The sequence below is a fragment of the Podarcis muralis genome, chromosome 15 (genome assembly GCF_964188315.1).
Source record: "Podarcis muralis chromosome 15, rPodMur119.hap1.1, whole genome shotgun sequence".
In the NCBI taxonomy this organism is placed as follows: domain Eukaryota; kingdom Metazoa; phylum Chordata; class Lepidosauria; order Squamata; family Lacertidae; genus Podarcis; species Podarcis muralis.
The window spans coordinates 1,041,636-1,062,174 of NC_135669.1; the positions used below are offsets into that span (position 1 = coordinate 1,041,636).

The 20,539-nt window shown below is 47.9% G+C and overlaps 2 protein-coding genes and 1 non-coding gene across 4 annotated transcripts; 2 read left to right on the top strand and 1 right to left on the bottom strand.

Annotated features, from left to right (window-relative positions):
* The first annotated feature begins 1,409 nt into the window (after positions 1-1,409).
* Positions 1,410-7,118, top strand: TM2D2 (TM2 domain containing 2). Its single transcript, XM_028707758.2, has 4 exons — positions 1,410-1,691; positions 4,024-4,111; positions 4,317-4,432; positions 5,269-7,118. Exons 1-4 carry the CDS (start codon positions 1,468-1,470, stop codon positions 5,480-5,482), a joined length of 642 nt encoding a protein of 213 aa, XP_028563591.2. The 5' UTR covers positions 1,410-1,467; the 3' UTR covers positions 5,483-7,118.
* On the top strand, positions 2,571-2,677 carry LOC114586014 (U6 spliceosomal RNA). Its single transcript, XR_003704029.1, has one exon. It is a non-coding gene; the product is annotated as a U6 spliceosomal RNA (small nuclear RNA).
* A 934-nt stretch (positions 7,119-8,052) lies between the features above and the next one.
* Positions 8,053-19,798, bottom strand: HTRA4 (HtrA serine peptidase 4). Of its 2 annotated transcripts, XM_028708770.2 has the most exons (9): positions 19,349-19,795; positions 17,903-18,002; positions 15,080-15,284; positions 14,588-14,782; positions 13,544-13,576; positions 13,221-13,335; positions 12,761-12,818; positions 12,084-12,179; positions 8,053-8,242 (listed from the first exon to the last, which is right to left on the bottom strand). In XM_028708770.2, exons 1-9 carry the CDS (start codon positions 19,770-19,772, stop codon positions 8,077-8,079), a joined length of 1,392 nt encoding a protein of 463 aa, XP_028564603.1. In that variant the 5' UTR covers positions 19,773-19,795; the 3' UTR covers positions 8,053-8,076. The 2 variants fall into 2 exon arrangements, with proteins under 2 accessions (XP_028564603.1, XP_077775898.1); XM_077919772.1 differs by lacking the exon at positions 13,544-13,576 and having other exon boundaries at positions 19,349-19,798.
* Between the last annotated feature and the right edge of the window lie 741 nt (positions 19,799-20,539).

Here is a 20,539-nt window from a genome sequence, read left to right on the forward strand (position 1 = left end):
TATTACATTATTTTCAATTCTTTTCCTAATGACCCCCAGCATGGAATTTGCTTTTTTCACAGCTAACACACACTGGGTCAGCACTGGCTTGGGCACTGTTTCAGTGGACAGTGCAGACCTTTGGTTGGACCAAGCTGCACTTTACTTTTGTTCTGGTCTGAACTCACATTTTGTAGCAGACAAGCTTTCTGCCAGTGTGCAGCCATCAAATAAGCAGCTTGCTCCCACATCAGGTAGCCCTGGTTTATTATATGGTTTGCAATAATACTTGCATTCAGCAGCACAGTATCTTAAACAGCTTGTCACCAGCAAGTGCCTTCCCAAACACTGGTGGCCTTTCCAGGCTGCTGCTACAGTGGTACCTCGGGTTAAGTACTTAATTCGTTCCGGAGGTCCGTACTTAACCTGAAACTGTTCTTAACCTGAAGCACCACTTTAGCTAATGGGGCCTCCTGCTGCCGCTGCGCCACTGGAGCACAATTTCTGTTCTCATCCTGAAGCAAAGTTCTTAACCTGAAGCAATATTTATGGGTTAACGGAGTCTGTAACCTGAAGCGTATGTAACCTGAAGCGCATGTAACCTGAGGTACCACTGTACCACTAATTTAACATATCAGCAAATTCAGGTTTCTGCAGTATAATCTGAACTTTTGTGGTAAGGAAAGTGATGGGAAAATGCAGCCGAAAGTGTGGGATGACCCACAACATATACGGTAATAGTCCTGCAAGTAAATTGGAACAAATGTTCAGTGTGCAGTTGACATCCTATAACCTCTCCACAAACTATAGACCCTCCAATGCAAAAACCTGGACTATTTGTCTCTTCAACCAAGGTATAGCAATACAGCAATACTGAAGAAAATTACCCATAATGTACACTTATTACAAGGGAATAGTGTTTCATGGTTTCATATTTCATATGCCAATACATCAGATGTGAAAAATACATGTCACCTACCAAAAACAGGTTTGGCCTCTTTTGTGCCACAAAGGACTTTGTCCTTTTTACTTTTTGTTACTTCTTTTTAATGAAATGTCTGTATATTCATGACCTTATTATATCTGTCCTATGTCGGAAAGAACGGTGGGTTGTTGTTTTTTGTATATGCTGTTACCTCTTTTTTGATGTTCCTATATATTTGAAAACGCAATAAAAATAATTTAAGATTTAAATATGTACTCATATACAAACTTAGCTGGACTACAATTCCCAACTTCCCTGAGCGCGGCTGGCTGTACTCCTACAGCGGCCTTCCGGCCCTATGACGCCTTTCCCCTCCGCCGGAAATGCGCGCGGCGCGGCCCTCTACCCGTTTCCCCGCCTCCTGGCCCGCCCCTCGCCTCCGACTGGCTAGCCGAGAATCCCCTTTCCTGATTGGCGGAGAGGGCGGAGGCGAGGCCAGGGCGGAGCGCGGCTTTTCTGGGTACCCGGCGAAGGAGCTTCTCGGCGCGGCGTCGGCGGGCGCCATGGCGGGCCGAGGGCCGCCGCTTTGCTACGCGCTGCTGTGCGGGCAGGCGGCGCTGCTGCTGGGCAACCTGCTGCTCCTGCAGGGCGTGCCGCGCAGCCTCCAGCACAACGCCACCCTCGGCCCCGAGCAGCCCGGCCCGGAGCCCCCCGCCACCGCCGGAGGCGCCTTCTCCTGCCAAGGCCCCCACGGCCCCCACGGCCCGCTCGTGCGCTGCGACCACCTGTAAGGTCCCGCGAGACTTCCTGGAGGGGGGGGGCGGGGAGGCGGCCATCCTCCTCGCCGGAGCCTGAGAGGCGGCTTCCTGGCGCAGCTCGGATTGGCACCCCGGCCTCTCCCCGGCCCAGTCAGGCAGAGGAATAGGGGAAGGGAGTTAAAAGGATATGGGGCCCAGGAGGCGGGCGAGGTCCGGCTGGGATCTGTGACGGGGCTCGCCGAGGCCAGGGTTCAGATCCTACCACAGCCATGAAACTCGCTGGGTATCCTTGGGTGGTAGAATCGCAGAACTGTAGAGTTGGAAGGGACAGTGAGGGTCATCTGGTCCAACCCCCTGCAGCAGGGCAGGAATTTTTGCCCAACCTGGGGCTCGAACCCACAACCCAAGAGGCCTCACAACTTCTCAGTGTTGCTGGGAGGATAAACGAGGAGAGGAAGAACAGTGTTTGCCACCTGGAACTCCTTGGAGAAAAAGGGGGGGGGGTCTAAATGTAGTAAAAAAAATTAAAAAATACCTTGGCATACTGTCTTGGCAGGTCTGCTTGGCAGAGGTATGCGTCTGGCTGGCACTTGCCAGCTGTCACATTAAGCAGCCTGGAGGAATGCAGGGGCAAAACTAGGCTTTATTTCACCCGGGTGGGAGGCTCAGTATGGCACCCCCTCCCCCATGCATTTGTGTACTTACACACAGGCTGTGAGCCTCAATGGTGCCCCTCTGGAGGCTTCACCGTCCTAGGGTAAAAAATCCCAGCTAGCCCCCCACCCCCTGGTAGCTACAGCCCTGCCCTAGGGCACTGTTGGAAATTTTAAATTGTGTCCTGTAGTTTCTTGCTCTGGTGAGGGCCAGAGGAAGCATCAAAATTGGTGGGCCCTGGTGGGTGTTCAGAAGTGCTCGCTTCGGCAGCACATATACTAAAATTGGAACGATACAGAGAAGATTAGCATGGCCCCTGCGCAAGGATGACACGCAAATTCGTGAAGCGTTCCATATTTTAAAAAACAACAACAGAAGTGCTGAGGAGTGCAGTGAGGACTGCAAGGTTAGGCCACAACCTCTGGGGGCAGGAGTCAGGATCCACAGGGGCAGTAGATCTGGCCTCCCAGGAATGTATAACCAGTGCTACAGTAGCAACTGCTGTGGTGTGTTTCTTGGAGGCCAGACCTGCCACTTCCTCGGCAGCCCCTGCCCCATGCTGCCTCTACAGTGGCATCTTGGTGAATAGGAGGTGCTGCTGGTTTCCTCCCATCCCAGGGAGGAAATGGCAGGGGCTGCTCCTGGGGTCATAATTTGAGGCCGGTGGAGGGTGGCACAGTGTTTTGCTGCTTCTCTGTTGCCAAAATGTCTTGGAATGGTCCTGGGTACAGTGATAGACATTTCGACTTAAGGCGCATTCACTCCTACACTCTAAGGTCAACTTTAAAAAAAATTACTTCTGTACCGATTGCATTGTTTTAAAAAATCCAGACAGAAACTTCAGCAATAAAGGACTACCGTATTTTTCCCTCTATTACACGCGCCCGACTATAACACACACGTAGTTTTTAGAGGAGGAAAATCTGTAGGCATGCCACCCGTAGGCATTCCCTCCATAACACGCACAGACATTTCCCCTTACTTTTTAGGAGGAAAAAAGTGAGTGTTATGGTGCAAAAAATATGGTATACTGCCAGCTCAGAGTAGGAGTCAGCTGAGATGGTGGTTTAAACACAGATGCAAATCCAGTTGCTACTGGTGTAAACTGCTGCTTTCTGGGCACACAGGTGTGAAAGCTCCTTAGTTTAGTTCAGTTTTTGTGTGAAGAACTAAAGGGGTAAGGATGGAACACAAAGGGTTTTTTAACAGTGGAAGGCTGTGGCTTGTGCATGGAAGGATGAGTGGTGCTGGGGTGGAAGACAAAGGCGTTGCCAAAGTCTAGGGCTGGGATATGAATCGGAGCAAACTGGAGGCAAGACAAAGGCCTGGAGGGGAGTGGCAGAAGTTGATTTTGGGCAAAGAGAGGGGATGGTTGATGGGAAAGGGAGAAGGGAGTGTGTTGGAAATGGAGTATTAAACTTGATAGCAGGTGTCTGGGGTCAAGGATGAAAGGTTAGGTGCAAGCAGTAAACTGCCCCAGTTAGGAAGGTACAGTATGCCGGAGAGGCTGCTATGGAAGCAGACTGGAGAAGGGATGGGGTTAAATTGATGCTAGCCTGATCAATCTAAGGAAACTGGGGAACATTCATGAATTACTGCTGTGCTCTGACTTCAGCCTTTGTTCCAGCTCTTGTTCCTTGGTGCTTCTGTACTTAACTCTGGAACACTTCTTCTCAAAATCAAACTCACCTTGTGGTTTATTTGCAGACCTGAGGAGTTTGTAGAGTGTGAGGCTCCCATGGATCATGGTGGAAATGCAAGTGCACGAGAGGAACTGGGCTACGGATGTCTCAAGGTGGGCTCAAAAGGGATTATTTTGCTACTCTAACATTAGATAAATGTCTGGCAAATTTGGGGTAGGGATAAAGAGAGGCTCGATTTCCTGCTCCCTATGTTCCAAGATAAATTTATTCATTATGGAAAATGTATACTTAAAACAAGGAATCTAGCCCAATAAATTCTCAATTCTGTCCGCTGTTGTTGTTTTGTCCCTGTAATAGTTTGGTGGTCAGGCATATAGTGATGTGAGCCACACTCAGGTCCAATGCAAGGCACTGGATGGTATCGAATGTGCAGGCCAGCGGACGTTTCGGCGGGGGAATAAGCCATGCATAAAGTGAGTTTCCTTTTTGCTTTGTTTCTTGAGATTATTGAACCCAGAATTCCTTTTCAACATTCATTGTGTGACAGGCAGTGCACAGGCTCATCCCCACTTCTGTTTGTGCCATACTTTCTAGCCACAGCTCTATGTCCAAGCTGCCTTTTTTTGGTCCAGCTATGACACGGACGTTGTTTGCCACTGAATCGGAACAAACATCAGTTTTCCGCGAATTGCAGTTTGTTCCAATTCAGAGGTAAACAGCAGGTTTTCCTGGGGAAAACGGCAGGACAACAACAACAACAACAAACTTCTTGAAAATGGACCTAGAGATCATGGGCCTGTGCCTAGAAAGCGCAGCACAAATGGAAGTGTGGATGAGTCCTATGCAAGACAGATCTGACTCTCCTCTCCCATATTGTGTCTTACTGACTTCAAGTGTAAGGAACTATTCTTGCTCACAAACTAAGAGTAAATGCAGGTCTCTTCAGTGCTCCAGCCAAGGCCTATGTAGGCACAGTCTAGTACAGGGGTAGTCAACCTTTTTATACCTATTGCCCACTAATTCATCTTTCCTGATGGTAAAATTTCCTTACTGCCCACCAGTGCTCGATGGAAGGAGGATTCAGCTTGTGCCATAGAACCCCCTACCACCCACCTAGAATCCTGAAATGTCCACTAGTGGGCGGTAGGGACCAGGTTGACAACCCCTGGGCTAGTACATTTTAAGTACAGTACATAGAGATTCTGTGCATGCTCCTTTATGCCCATTAGAGGGAACTGTTGTACAGTGAAGGCAAGGGTAGATACCAGCTCACCATGTGAAAGTTTTATTCAATTTTGTTCTCTGTCAGATACACGGGGCACTACTTCATAACTACTCTCCTCTACTCCTTTTTCTTGGGCTGCTTTGGAGTGGATCGCTTCTGCCTGGGGCACACAGGCACAGCTGTAGGGAAATTGCTCACTCTTGGAGGACTTGGGATCTGGTGGTTTGTGGACTTGATTCTTCTTATCACTGGGGGACTGATGCCCAGTGATGGAAGCAACTGGTGTACCATTTACTGAAAGTCTACAACTCTGACTGGACCTAAACCAAAGAAGAAATGGGAGGAGATTCTTTGTTCAGCTGGAGGTCTAATGTTTGGATCGTGTCTTGTAGCAGGTATAGAGGCTACACCGATGTACTCATTTTGCTGTGGAATGACATCCTTCTAAAATGGAAATACCAGAAAAATGCAAACCATAATTCTGCTATACATACCTCATTGTCTTGTTTAAATGGAAGCTATGCTTTCCCCATCCACAAGGACCTGGGAAGACTTCTGCCCTGTAGAATAAACCTCAAAAATGGATTTACAACTGTCATGAAGGTATTGAAGTTCTTTATATCCTTACACACTTGTGTACGCTCTAGGAGGTGCTTACCCTACTGTGCTTAATCCTAGTTCTCATTGCTATACACTTTAGAAGAGATTTTCCAAATAAGTTTATGCCGCCTATATTAGCTGAAAATACCTAGTGAAGTTGATGTAACTGCAAAAGTTACTTTCTTGTTTGATTTTAGCTCACGCTGGCAGGACTGTTTTCCCATAAGAATGTTGGCCCACAGGTCCACATGAGACAGAATGCTCCCTTAAGTTTCCCTTTCTTGTAAAAGGACGTGAAGTCTTCGGGATTGCTTCCTCATTCTCTGTAAATCTTATATTGTGATGGGATGTGGGTGAAGTAGTTATCTTGACATTTAGCAATGTCAAGCCCAATTTATTGCAGAACTTCAGAATGTTTTTGCAAAGCCAGAGAAACCCAAGTGTAGTAAATCGCCCCTGCCCTCCCCAAATGGCCATTTGCTGGCTCATTTTAATAAAGTAGGGGAATTGGACTATTTTCAGTATCAGCCACAATTTAAATTGCAATTAATGAGGAAGAATGCCTCTTCTCAGTGTGTTAGACTCACAGCAGCACCTGATTAGTCTTTCCTAACCTCTATTTAAGTATGTTCTAGTGACTAATGATCAGTCCATGCTGTAGGTCAGGCCTGTGGCTGTGTTTGTGTGTGTTAATGCAACTACCAGTACTACCACCTGGAGTACTGTGTCCAGTTTTGGGCACCACAGTTCAAGAAGGACACTGACAAACTGGAACGCGTCCAGAGGAGGGCAACCAAAATGGTCAAAGGCCTGGAAACGATGCCTTATGAGGAACGGCTAAGGGAGCTGGGCATGTTTAGCCTGGAGAAGAGGTTAAGGGGTGATATGATAGCCATGTTCAAATATATAAAAGGATGTCATATAGAGGAGGGAGAAAGGTTGTTTTCTGCTGCTCCAGAGAAGCGGACACGGAGCAATGGATCCAAACTACAAGAAAGAAGATTCCGCCTAAACATTAGGAAGAACTTCCTGACAGTAAGAGCTGTTCGACAGTGGAATTTGCTGCCAAGGAGTGTGGTGGAGTCTCCTTCTTTGGAGGTCTTTAAGCAGAGGCTTGACAACCATATGTCAGGAGTGCTCTGATGGTGTTTCCTGCTTGGCAGGGGGTTGGACTCGATGGCCCTTGTGGTCTATTCCAACTCTGTGATTCTATGATTCTATGTGTACTTTTCAGTAACAGCATGTAAAATGTATTTCCATGTTGAGCAGATGCAGGGTTTTTTTTTATATAAAACTGATGGGTAAGAATAAAGTTTGGAGATCTTAAACTTAAATGTGTAACTATTTTAATCTTGTTTTGAATTTGTTATAAAAATTATGTTCTAGAGTAATAACTGGAAGTGGTATGGGGATGGGTATTCTGAAAAGGTTGTTTGTTCCCATCAAGAGATTGGCAAGTGCTACCACTTGGAGCAAGGGTCAGCAAACCTTTTCAGCAGGGGGCCAGTCCAATGTCCCTCAGACCTTGTGGGGCTGGACTATATATTTGGGGGGGGGGGGAATGAACGAATTCCTATGCCCCACAAATAACCCAGAGATGCATTTTAAATAAAAGGACACATTCTACTCATGTAAAAACATGCTGATTCCCGGACCGTCTACGGGCTGGATTGAGAAGGCGTTTGGGCCGGATCCAGCCCCTGGGCCTTAGTTTGCCTACCCATGACTTGGAGAGTAGGTGCTTAAATAGTTACAAACACCTTGGAGGAGATACTTACCTATCATATTTTGCCTTTGCTTCATGGTGTTGGAAGGAATATACACCAGAGCCGGCATTCTCAAGACTAAAGTGGCCTTAATGGCACCTGCCAGCCCTGCACCTGGATAGGTCTGTATTAAACTTAATTCTTGTATTGCAGGCAACCTCCAACATTTGTCACACCTTCAGCTCTTCAGTTGGCGCACTAGAAAACGGGATGAGTCGAGTTAAATCTCTGTTTGTGTGTAGTAGGGGCATTGCACAAGGTGACCTTCAACCTACAGAGATCTGTGATTGAAAGGAATTTCTACCCCCTGCTTAACTTTTGTCTCACTTAAATGAGTATTTTTTTAAAAAACAAAGAAAATGGCTTGTCCATTTTCTATTTGAAATATCTGATTTGTTCATACTGGAAAACTAAGAGCTACAAGTATGCTTCCACTTTGTACAGTTCTTTCCTAAACTGTTTCTGATAAGAGTATACAGTAATTTAGGATTTCAACACAAACTTTTTCTGCAGAGGGCACCTTTTTTTAATCAATTTCATCAGGTGTAACTGTCACAATGAGATCTTCGTTTCCTCGCCGTACAACAATGGAGAGGGTGTCACTGTTTTGAACAGTGTCTGTTACATCTCGGGTTGAAGTGACTGTTTTCCCATTAATTGCTATAATGACATCACCATCTTGCAAGCCAGCACTGCAACCAAAGACAGAAATGTTAAAATATAGGAAGCATTTGATTATGGCACACTTACTTTTTATTGTGGCCAAACTGTTAGATAGCCTTAGTTTCCCCTTATCAAGTACTCTTTCAGGTTGGCCCCTTCCTCCTACTGCACACATAACTTCTAAAAGAAGCACAGGTTGCTTTGGAAGAAGCACTGCAGGGACTCTTGTCTTAGGAGAGACCTTACCACCTTCAGTGGCCATGTGTCAACATGGGAAGCTTTCAGAGTACTGGATGTCAGTACAAAACTTCTTTGGGCTAAAGGGAATTGTATGAACATCTGCCCTCAGGGCTGCATCACAGCTGTCCCTATAATTCAGCATAGAAAGTGTGTGAGATGCAGTCACATTTTGACAGACAAGCACCTGGCGTGGAAGCAGCTGCCCAACATCTGTCCCCAGGAGACTGCACTAGGGCTGGGCGATAACTGGTTTTCAATATTGCGATATATCAACAGCTAAACATTGCGATATATCGTATCAAAAAAGGAAGGAACTATGCAGAGGCAAACAGGACAATGTCCTGGCAACTGCTACTACTTAAGGGTCTAAAACTGATAAATTATTATACAGTGGTACCTTGGGTTAAGTACTTAATTCGTTCCGGAGGTCTGTTCTTAACCTGAAACTGTTCTTAACCTGAAGCACCACTTTAGCTAATGGGGTGCCGCCGGAGCACGATTCCTGTTCTTATCCTGAAGCAAAGTTATTAACCTGAAGCACTATTTCTGGGTTAGTGGAGTCTGTAACCTGAAGCGTATGTAACCTGAAGCGTATGTAACCCGAGGTACCACTGTATTCACCTCATGGTACTTTCAGCAGCAAGCAAGCCAGAATGCATCCAAACGAGACTTTTGGTTTTGGGCTTGGCTACCAAATGGTGGTAATCAGAACAATCCAAAGTTTGGTGATGTGTCATAGCGAATACCAATACTCTGGGACTTCCAGCAGGCCTGCTAGGAGGCAGCAGCGGCAGCAGCAGCCTGGCAATGGCAGAATCAACGATCAGGGGAGGGGCAGTGGCACAATAATCAGCAGCCTGTGAAGCCTCACCGTGGTAGTGGACAGGGGCGGCAGAAGCGGTGGCAGCCTGCGAGGACTTGTTGCGGTGGCTGCAGTAGTGGTGACCTGCAAGACCTTGTGGCAGAGGCAAAATCGACAATGGCCTGCAAGTAGTGGTGTACTGTGAGGCCTTGCAGTTGTGGCAGAAGATGGCAGAAGCACAGGTGGCCTGCAAGACCTCATTAAGGCAGGCTGCCACAGCTTCTGCCATCGCCTACCACTACTGCCAGGAGAGCTTGCAGGCCACCGCCACTTCTTGCCACCATGGCGAGACCTTGCAAGCCCCACAGCTGGTGTTGCCCTGAGGCCTCGCAGGCTGCCACTACTATTGGTGACATGCGTTGCCGCTGCAAGGCCTTGCAAGATGCCGCTGCTACTTCTGCCCCCTCCCGTTATCGCCATGAGGGCTTGCAGACTACCACTGATTGTGCCGCCACTGCGAGGCCTTGCAGGTTGTCACCGCTATTGCCGACATGTACTGCGGTCATGGCAAGCTGTTTCTGTCTCCTAGCAGGCCTGCTGGCAGTCCCAGATTTTTTGTATTCACTATGACTCATCACCGTACTTTGGAGTGTCCTGAGTGCCATCATTTGGTAGCCAAGCCCAAAACCAAAAGTCTCATTTGGATGTATTTTGGCTTGCCTGCTGCTGAAACTGTGTGTGTGATGATCGAAAATAGTGCCATTTATCTGTTTTAGTCCCCTAAGTAGTAGCAGTTGCCAGGACATTGATAACACTGCAGTGTTTAGCTGGTGAGTTAGCGTGATGTTTAGTTGGTGAGATATTGCCTAGCTGTGATGGCCTGGGAATCCGATTCAGAGAGTGAACCGGAGGAATCCCAGCCTGCACAGGAGTCCCCGCCTCCAGGGCCGGCTGAACTGGGGCAGGGCCTTGATGCGGAGGAGCCTGCACCTGTGCCGGATCCTCAGGAGCAGGCACCAGGTGAATCCATTCTGGTTCCAGAGGTGGTTGAGGACTCAGTGTCTACAGGTGAGTCTCCCCCTGGGCCCAGTAACCCTTCAGCCTCTCCTGAACTGCAGAGGCTTAGGGCAGAGAGGCGAAGGGAACTGGTTTCTCCCAGGAGGAGTGCTCGCCTTAAGGCCAGGAGAGGCGGGGCTCCTGGGGGCCGGGGCCGCCCCTGGCCTCAGAGAAGATAAAGGCCAGTCAGCCCAGTCCCAGGTTGCGGGAGCAACGTCGTCATTGAAGAGCTGTTTCGGCCAGCATCCAGTCCTGTTCCTTCAGTGTTCCTGTTCCCCGCCCGGCTTCCTGCTTCTGATCTTCGAGTGTTCCTGTCCCCGCCCGGCTCCCTGCTTCGGACCTCGCCTCGCACCTTGTGAACTATTTCCAGGCTAGTGACTCAGGACTGAACCTTGACTACGGCATCTGTAACCCACCCCCCGGGACCAGCACACTAGCCCTTACACACATTGTGATTCGCAATCTGTTGCCAGCTCAAATATGGAACAAGACAATGAACCTCAAACTGGTTTTGGCTGATATATCAACATATTGCCCAGCCTAGAGTACACCCAGAATATTAGGTTTTGTTTTAATTTTGCTTTAAAAGTGTTACTGTAAAACCACCTTAAGTTTGTTCTAAAGTTGGAAACATAGTTTGCACACTTTGTGATCTTCACTCAGGCCTTTCTCTGTACAGCAGCCTTCCCCAGCCCAGTGTCTTCCAGATGTTTTGGACTACATCTCCTCCAGCAGCTGGTACTGATGGGAAGCTGTTGTCCAAAACACCTGCAGGCTGTTAAGACATCCTTTCTACAGGGAACTCTTCTACAGCTGCCTCAGTCTGCCCTAGTTTCCTGCCCGCCTTGGGAATTAACATTCACAGAGGGGTCTAAGTGGGTAGGCTGTCCCTGGGCTATTTCCTATCTAATTATTCCTGCTCCTAGAAGACTCGTGTGAGCCATGGTTATGCAAACAGTTTAGTAAATGCACCTCTGTACAAATCTTCATAAAGAATATAGCGTTTCTTTCTCTCTTTTTTAATCCCATGGGGAACAGGGAATTGGATGCAGTAACAGCTCACTCACTGGCTTCAGCAACACCCCCTCATAATAAAGTTTGAAGGGATGACATTTTGTGCCTCTGCTCAGATAGGCAAACAGAGCAGCCTGGTGAGGACTGGTACCACTTGCCTAGGATGGCTTTTACCTCTTCAAGAATATGCTTGACCCTTATTCACAACCTGAACCACCATAACAAACGCTGCAGCCAGCCTTAGCTAAGCGATGCACTGGTTCAAAGCCAGAGTGCACTCTTCAAATATCAGCTGCCCCCATCTATCTCTTGAGTAGGGCTTCCAGCAGGTGTGGAGAATCATAGTCCGCCCCCGCCCCCCGATGTTGCTGAACTAAACAGCAGGGCACTTGTTTTGCAATATGTCCAGTGTTTAATGCAGGTAACACAACATACACCGTTATGCTGTTATTAAAACATAGTTCACTACTGGGTTTAAGGGACTTAAATCGATGCATGAAATATGGGGGGTGGGTGCTGAACGAAGCTGACTTATAGCACAGGTGTGTCCCTGTGGCCAAGATCCAGTTCTGTGCTGCAGTTTTGTTTTTAAACATTTTCTGCAAGAACTTGGGTAGCACCATACTATCATTGCAGCGAGAGTGTGTGTGAGAGAGCAGCACTTCTAAATCAGAAACATTCCCAGAGAAGCAAGGCAAGCACTCTTACTTTCTATCCAATCCCAATAGCATATGGGTGGGTAGAAATGAATATTTTACCTTGCAGCTGCTGTTCCTTGAATCACTTCGTAGACATAGACACCTGAGCTCAGGTCTGGGAAATCCCTGTCCCGCCGTCTCAGTTCACGGATGAGACTAAGGGAAGAGATCAGGACAGTATAGTCAATCAGGTGGTCTACCCACTAAATGCAGAAATCCCAAATCTAATCAAAACACTGTAGGTGTTTAGCAGCACAACTGAGGTGAGTATAGCAAGCCACGGCCTCCCCCAACCCCTCCCCCCACAACTGGTGATAGTGCTGCCAGGAAACATCCCTGCCAGCAGGGGACACTACATGGGCACTGGTGGTGGGTGTGAGGAGACTGCACACCCTTCACTAGTTTGAATTTGTCTGGGGAGATAGGGTGCCCTACTGCAGCTTGAAAGAGAAACTCTGAGGACATCACCACCATCAACATTTCCCCAAGTTTTACCTATTGAGCAAATAGAAGTTTCCCACTTAAGCTGTTTTAGGGACTAGGTGGGAAATAATGGTTTAAGGGGCAGGTTACAGAACAAGGATCCTGAGTGACCACTGGCAAATGAGTACTCAAATAACTTTATTTGGGGGGTGGGGGCTTCAATCATGCAATACTAACATGAACTTGGCCTAACACTGAGAGGCCAGGCGGGAGCTACACAGGTGAAAGACAGGGATGTGGGACTGAGGACTTACTTGAAAGTGAGAGGGAGCATTCGGAGTCCCAAGTATTTTTTCTTGGGTCTGATCTTCCCTAGAGAGACATGAGAGTTAGAAGCATTCTCAACAAAGTCATGAAAAGAAAGGACAGGTTGGGTCTGGCCCCCTCTCTTTCTCTGTTTACACAAAGGCCTAAACAAGCAGGTGTTCCCCTGCTCTGCACTCAAAAAAAAAAAGGACAGAGGGATTGTGTGAACTAGACAGAAGGTTCTCTGATAGCCTTAAAAACACGTCTATTATATATTCATAAGAAAGTGGGAATTTCCTTTCCAGGGATTCAGAGAAGAGTCTTTACCTGCTCTGCCTGGAGATGTTAGCAATTGATCCTGGGGTGCAAAGCAGTTGCTCCCGCTGAGTTACAGCCGTTTCTACTGCCTACAGGGAGTGTCTGTGTGGGAGCCCTACCTCACAAAACAAGAAACGGGCTTCCTATTACCTTTCATGTAGCGATTGTGATAATCTTCCAGGAACTGGCGGATTCGATCAGAGGGGATGGCAAAGGAGATGCCGGCTGTGACCTTCAGGGTGTTCATTCCAATGACTTCACCATCCTAATGGAAAGAGAGCAGCTGTTGTGGCCAAACGGAAGGATTTCCATCCCTTTTCACACCTTTTTTTCTCTTATCACATTATTTCCTCTATAAATGTATTTTTTTAAAAAAATACAGACAAAAAATACAGATAGTGGCTAGTGGAAGAAAAACACACTTTAAGTTTAGACAAAAATGAGGGGTGAGAAAGAATAAAATAATAGCTTACCAAGTTTACCAATGGCCCTCCAGAATTCCCATACTGCAAAAGAGAACAGAATTGGGGGGGGGGGGGTTAATGCATTCCAAATCCACTTCTTCTTACAGAATTCCCAGGTGATGGAACATTTGCCAATGCGCTTCCAAAGAGTTTACAGCCCATTTTGCCTACAATCATCAGAATTTTCTTAGGTTTGTAGTGTGTTAAGTCACTCCCTAAAAAAGCCCCAGCCTCTGACTGACTTGGCTTCAGCTTCTCAACCATCTGCTCCCACCCCAGGCCCGTTTCTCCTATAGAACTTAAGGTCCCTGACAAACACATTTCAAAGAAGCAAAAATGTATATGTAAAATATGTGTCTGCCTGAATATCCAAGTGGGTCAGGACAGATCCACCATCCCTGTACAACCTTGTACAACCTGCTTGTAACACGACACAATGTCAGAGGACCCATTTTTCTCTTGCAGCACGGCAAACTCAAAGGCCAGGCAAACATTGCTTGAAGTTACTGCTGATTGGTGCTGACTTGAAGCCCCCCTTGGGCAGGGTCCCCACTGGTCTCAGCAGGCTTGAGGTAGCTGCCAATCCGGTGATTTGTGCTGCTTCAAGCTCCATTTCCTGGCAGGGCTTGGCTGCGCTATGGAGTTCCCCGTGGATATCTCATTGGGCAGGCTGTCACTGGCAACCGACTGACTGGTGCAAACGACAAGCCTCTTTACCAAGGAACTATCAGAAGCACCCTTTAAGGCACCCAATGGCATGTTGGCAGTCCTACAGGTATTATGACGTTCAGGTGGGGCAGGTGAGTGTGGTTTTGAGGGAAACTCAGGGGCCAACTTTGGCTTGGAGGCTAGAGGTTCCCCAAGCCTCAAAGAATCCCTCCTCATTCATTTCTACCCACTGCAAGATCAAAGAGAAGGCGGGCAAGCATGCAAGACAGAAGGAGAAACCCAAGAAGAATGGCAAACCAAAACTTCACCAAACTTTCTGGCAGCAATGCTACTGACTGCCCCATTTGAGCTGGAGGAGCGTCCCCCCCCCCCCAGGTCTCTTACATTTATAATGGCGTCAGTCTGGATGTATTCCATGTCGGAGTCCTTAAGGCCAAGCTCCTTCCCATCTCTCTGCGTGCTGCTCACAATTCCCGTTGTCACGGTGTTTTGAAGGGAGAAAGGGCTGCCCAGAGCCACCACAAACTCCCCAGGACGCAGCTCAGAGGACTTGCCCAGCAGGAGGATTGGGAGGGCCATCTGCACAGGGTTTAAAATATGGTTTTTATTTTTTAAAGGGGTCACTCACCTGGTCCCCTGTGGCAATTCAGATTAGTTTGTAGGCAGAGAAGCTACCATTGTTTCTTCCTGCCCATAAGTAGCTAGTGCTGCTTGAGAGGCAGCAGCTGTAGTGGTCTTCTTCGGTTCTGCTCTCTCAAATACCAGCCCAGTTTATGGAATGAATTCTGCCACCCTCTTTACACCACTGTAATATGACAAGATAGAGTCTGAGCCTTGGGGGTTTCTTGCCCTGCTGAGAAACAAAGCCATTCTCACCTGGGGGTCTATTTTGATCAGGGCGATGTCCAGTTTGTGGTCAACATCTTTCACCTTGGCATCAAACTGGTGGCCATTCTGGAGCTCCACTTTGATCCTATGCTTGTTGGTGAGAACATGGGCGTTGGTGAGGATCAGGCCATCCTCGGACACAATGAAGCCCGAACCACTGGATACCAGGACTTCTTTGTTTGTGTAAGGTGACCTGCCACAGGGTCACACAGAGACAAATTCACTACTGCTAGCCACAAAATCTGCATTCATTCATTTATCATTTCAATTTGTATCCCACCCTTCCTCTCAAAGCCCAGGTTGCCGAACACATCAGCAACAGAGTAATACAATTAAAAATAAAATTAACGCATGTTTAAAACAGGTAAAAACAAAGGTCTGAGCAATGAGGCTGGAGATATAGCATGTTTAGACCAGTGAGACTCTTTACCCTGCCTACAAATCAGCCCAAATGTAACCTTTCCTTCCTTGTGACAAGCTTGGGGCAAGTACAGTATGAGGGAGAAACATATCCACTTCAATGGGAAAAAGCGAGCAATGCAGGAGTCTGACAGCATCTGTCATGCCACCAACATACCTATGTTACATAACAATTTTGCAACATCCATAAAAATGTTTGCTTTTTTTAAAAAAAAAATAAGAAAATAGCATGAGGTGAAAGCTGAATGCATGAAAAAAAACCACACAACCAAACATACCATGTGTTTTAAAAACTGTTTGGCCTGTCCAGGAGGAAAAGCAAGACTCACACATTTCACCCAGCATCTCTCATCTTGCTGGAAGGTCTGCACGTTGCAGAAACTTGCAAAATCAGGACAAATCTAGGCTTATGCTGGAAGTGAAGAGCCTGCTCTGCAAATACTGTATCTGTCCTACTCTTTAGCTTTTGATTAACAAAATACAAATAGGTACCAAAAACACCTGAAGTCAGCCCTGTTTAGGGAAGTTTTTAATGTTTGATATTTTATCGCTTTTGAAATATTCTGTTGGGAGCCGTGTGCAATGTATGTAATGTATGTATGTATGTAATGTATGTATGTATAAATAAATATTAACAACAACAAGCTTTCCATACAAGACAGCAGAGGAGAGGAGAGGAGAGGAGGATGACCTTCACATTGCAAATCATATTTAAGGGGAAAGCTCTTTAGGCATATGAGCTTCTGCAAATCTAACTAATTCCCAGATAACATCTATGTTTGTACCACCCAATAGTTCAAAGTTTGATATAAAAACAAGAAAATAAAGGGAAGTGATGCAGCTCAGTGACCAGGTACATGACTATACTATATCCTATCAGACAATAACTCAAATAAAAATTAAGCCAAGCTTTAATCAGGGCAGTCAGCTATTGGAAATATTTGCCTTCAAATTGCTTAGTAATCTGTGGGTTAAACCACAGAGCCTAGGACTTGCCGATCAGAAGGTCGGCAGTTCGAATCCCTGCGACGGGGTGAGCTCCCGTTGCTCGGTCCCTGCTCCTGCCAACCTAGCAGTTCGAAAGCACGTCAAAGTGCAAGTAGATAAATAGGTACCGCTCCAGCGGGAAGGTAAACGGCGTTTCCGTGCGCTGCTCTGGTTCGCCAAAAGCGGCTTAGTCATGCTGGCCACATGACCCAGAAGCTGTCTGCAGACAAACACCGGCTCCCTCAGCCAATAAAGCGAGATGAGCGCCGCAACCCCAAAGTCGGTCACGACTGGACCTAATGGTCAGGGGTCCCTTTACCTTTTACCTATAATCAAGCAGTGGATCTATTTCCATGTCAAAAGCTCTTCTAGGTGGAAGATAACATATCAGTAAATTTTAAGTAATTCCCATCCATCTTCATTTGAGGGCAATGGAGAGAAATTAATTACACCATGCTGGTGCGGCCTGAGAGGAATGGATTTACTTTGGATTACGGAGATCCACCATCAGCTCTGCCTTGCCCTTCAAATGCCCAGTTTGAAGCTCTCGAGCTCTTTCTCAGGGGCCACACCAAGGCAGTGCTTTTCTGCTGGCAGAGGGCACACCTCCACCATCTCCTAAAACCACCCAGCAGGAATCACTAGGGAGTTAGCGTTGCAGCCTCAATCAAGTGCCTTCATATTACATAGCTTAGTTGCACTTTGCAGGCTTTGTTGAGCAATCAGATGGATTAATTGATTAAAAATAATATTTGTACTGACTGGAAAGGTGCCTCTGAACTGGAAAACGTTTTTTTTAAAAAATTGATGGTTTCTGACTTCTAAAAACTGCAATGGCCATATTAGAAAAGGCATTCTCTCTCACATTGCATGGTGCCCTGCTGCCGCACAACCATGCATTGTTTAAAATATGGTTACATTATTCAAAAACTGTTTTTATTTACAAACAAATGTATGCATATTCAATTGATTCATTAATCATTTAAAACTCATATGATGAACTGACCAAGATTTCTTAAACCAAGTGACCAAGGTTCAATATGCAGCTGTAATAAAATAAAACAAAAGTGTGCAAGCTGTGGTGACTATGTCTTAAGCATCTCCACACAAGACCACCCTTCCCCCAGGCTGAAAATGGCCTCATTCACTGCTTTGGCTGAAGCTCCTGGCTTTAAAGCAGGCATAGGCAAACTCGGCCCTCCAGATGTTTTGGGACTACAACTCCCATCATCCCTGATTAGCTAGGGATGATGGGAGTTGTAGTCCCAAAACATCTGGAGGGCCGAGTTTGCCTATGCCTGCTTTAAAGTGCTGGGAGAGGCAGCTCCTATAGCGCCACAGTTGACCAAGGAATAACCTCTGCAAAAAAAGTTAATGGGCAGACAGGTGGCTAATGGAGCTTACCTGCGGAAGAGTTCCAAGTGCACGACGGCAGGAGCAATCTTCTCCACCACGTCAGCAATAAAGTTGAACTTGTACCGCAGACTGTTGGGATCCACAAGACCTGTGAAGCAAGGGATGTGTCTGGCACTTGTCCAATACAAAGTTGGATCTCAACATGCTCTGCAAGCAGGGACAGGCAAACTTCAGACTGGCAGGCTATCTTTTGTTTTTATACTGGATCCCAGAGAGCCTCTAGCTGGAGCAAGATGCAAGAGAGCAGTGGAATGGCAACATATTCTTAGAAATATGGAGCAAGGGGCCTCTGGGCATATGCTTAGCCCAGGCATTTGTTTTCAGTCCTGTCACATGAAAAGCCGCTCCTGGTTTTCCCCTACAGCTGCTTTCTTTCAAAATTAGGGAGCTGAGAGGAGTCTTGCTTACCTCCTGTAAATCACCACAAGGCTATCGATAGATCCACTCTTCCCTGCTCTACAGCAGAGGTTCCCAAACTCCACCCCAGCCCCACCTCATGAACCACTTAAAAACCATGTAATGATTTTTCTGTCTGTTGCAGCAACTGTAATGTACATTGTATTTAACTGTATTACAATTAATAATATGAAGATTAAAGATTAATATGCACTACAATAAATGTGCCACCTCCCATGTTCAGCCACAAAGCCAGACATGTCACAGAACACCTGGATGAAGTTTGCAGACCAAGTGTGGTCCATAGACCATGGATTCAGATTGCCTGCTCTACAGTAGAGTTTGCACCTGACACAAAAGAAATACACAAAGAACACATAAAGTGTATGCAGAAATGATCAAAGTGGATCAGATTTTATTGGATTGCAACTCCCCTCATCCCTAGCCATGAACTATCCTAGCTGATGGGAATTGTAATACCTGTGCCAAACTCTGAAGAATACCTGGGTAGAAAAGGCTGCTGCAAGCAACCTTGGGTTAACTAGAGGAAAAGTGCAAACTTCTAGAACAGCTTCCTAAGGGAGTCAGTTCATAGGGGACAGATTCCTTCCTTTTTGCAACATTTGAATAAGCTAGGAATTCACTTCTAGCATTTGCAGGAAAAGAGGAGCCCAAAATTCTAACTTGGGGCTCAGCAGTTGAGACGAAGTCACCTCAAGCAATCCATCCATAAACTCAGCCGCCAGTCCCCCAAATGGCTTCACAGACGTTCCTCTTCTGAGGACTCTGCACTTGTTCACGAGTGGCTGAAGCCGGGAGCGGACTCCGCTGAGAAGCGCAAGGCTCGAGTCGGGAGATGATCTGCCGACAGTCCAGCCCCGCGTTGCCCCCGAGAACAACCCGCCGCCGGGCAGCAGCTCCCCGGCAGCTGGCCTTCCCAGGTCGACTGCCGGCTCTCCCTCCTCGGCCAACCCGACTGCTGCTTTGAAAGCTCTCCCAGCCCGGGCATCTCGCGAGGGCCAGCGCCGGGTCGCGCACCTTTTTCTCCGCAGCCGCCCTTCTGGACGGCGATGACGGGCAGCTCCCTCCGACGGCCGGCCTGCTGGTTCTCGGCGCGCAGGTGGCACAGGCTCCGGTAGGTGCGCCCGTCGCTGCCGCACACGGCCAGCGGGGACTCGGCGCACGAGCAGGTGCCGCGCGCGCCGCCTCCGCCCGGCGGCCTTCGGCAGGCGAGTCCGCGGGCGCAGCGCCCGCCCGGGGCGCACGGCTGCCCTTCCCCGCCCGCGCACTCCCAGCAGCAGCCGCAGCGGTCGGGCCGCAGCTCCCCGCCGGCCGCCGAGCACGCCAGCGCCGAGCGCCCGGGGCAGCGCTCCGGCTCGCACGTCGGCGGGCAGGGCGGCGACGGGGCGGCTGCCACGGCCAGCAGCGCCCCCAGCAGCCAGCGGAGCCGCGGAGCCGCCATGGCCAAGAAGGGGCCCACCTCTGCTCGACGGCCGCGCCGACGGCGCCTTATAGCCGCGGGCGGGCGGGCGGGCGGGCGGGGAAAGGGAGGCCCTCAGGTGCAATCGCAGGAGGGGGCGCCGGCGAAAGGCTGCGCGCACTGTCCAAAACAGAAAGCGAAATGCTGAATATATTCATTCATTCCAGGGTCCAGCACATCGTTTTAGAAAATTCTTAAGTATGAGTGTAGGTTGTTTTGCACAGGAGGAAAAAATACGCCTTAGTGTTGATTTTCCGGCCGACTCCACTCCTGATCACTTTCTCAAGGATTGAAACTGCAGGGCAAGAAATTAAGGCGCTATAGTGATGATTAGCAGAGTTTGTAGTCAAACTAGCGGCAGTTAGGCATCTGGCACGGCAAAAGGCTTGGGCAAGACTGTCAAGATCAGACCTTCTTAAATTCTAGTCCACAGATGTTGTGTGGTCTGGAACCCCTTTTGAGGTGGCCCATGGAAAGGCCCCGATGCCTGGCCCTGCATTGGTAAGCCAGTGGAGGTCAAAGTGGCCTCAGGCAGCCGACTCTCTGGGCCAAGAATAAGTAGACTCTTCCCACACCCCTAACATTTTACCAGTTAAAACAATGGGTCTCAAGGGTGTGGAGAGGATGGCAAGTTGGGTGGAAGATTCAAGGGCAATCAAATCCTTGAACATTTCAGTGTGGTATGATATGGGGGGGGGGTATATCCCCCATTATCATATTATAAAGTAGTCGTGTACTGTGTTATAAAT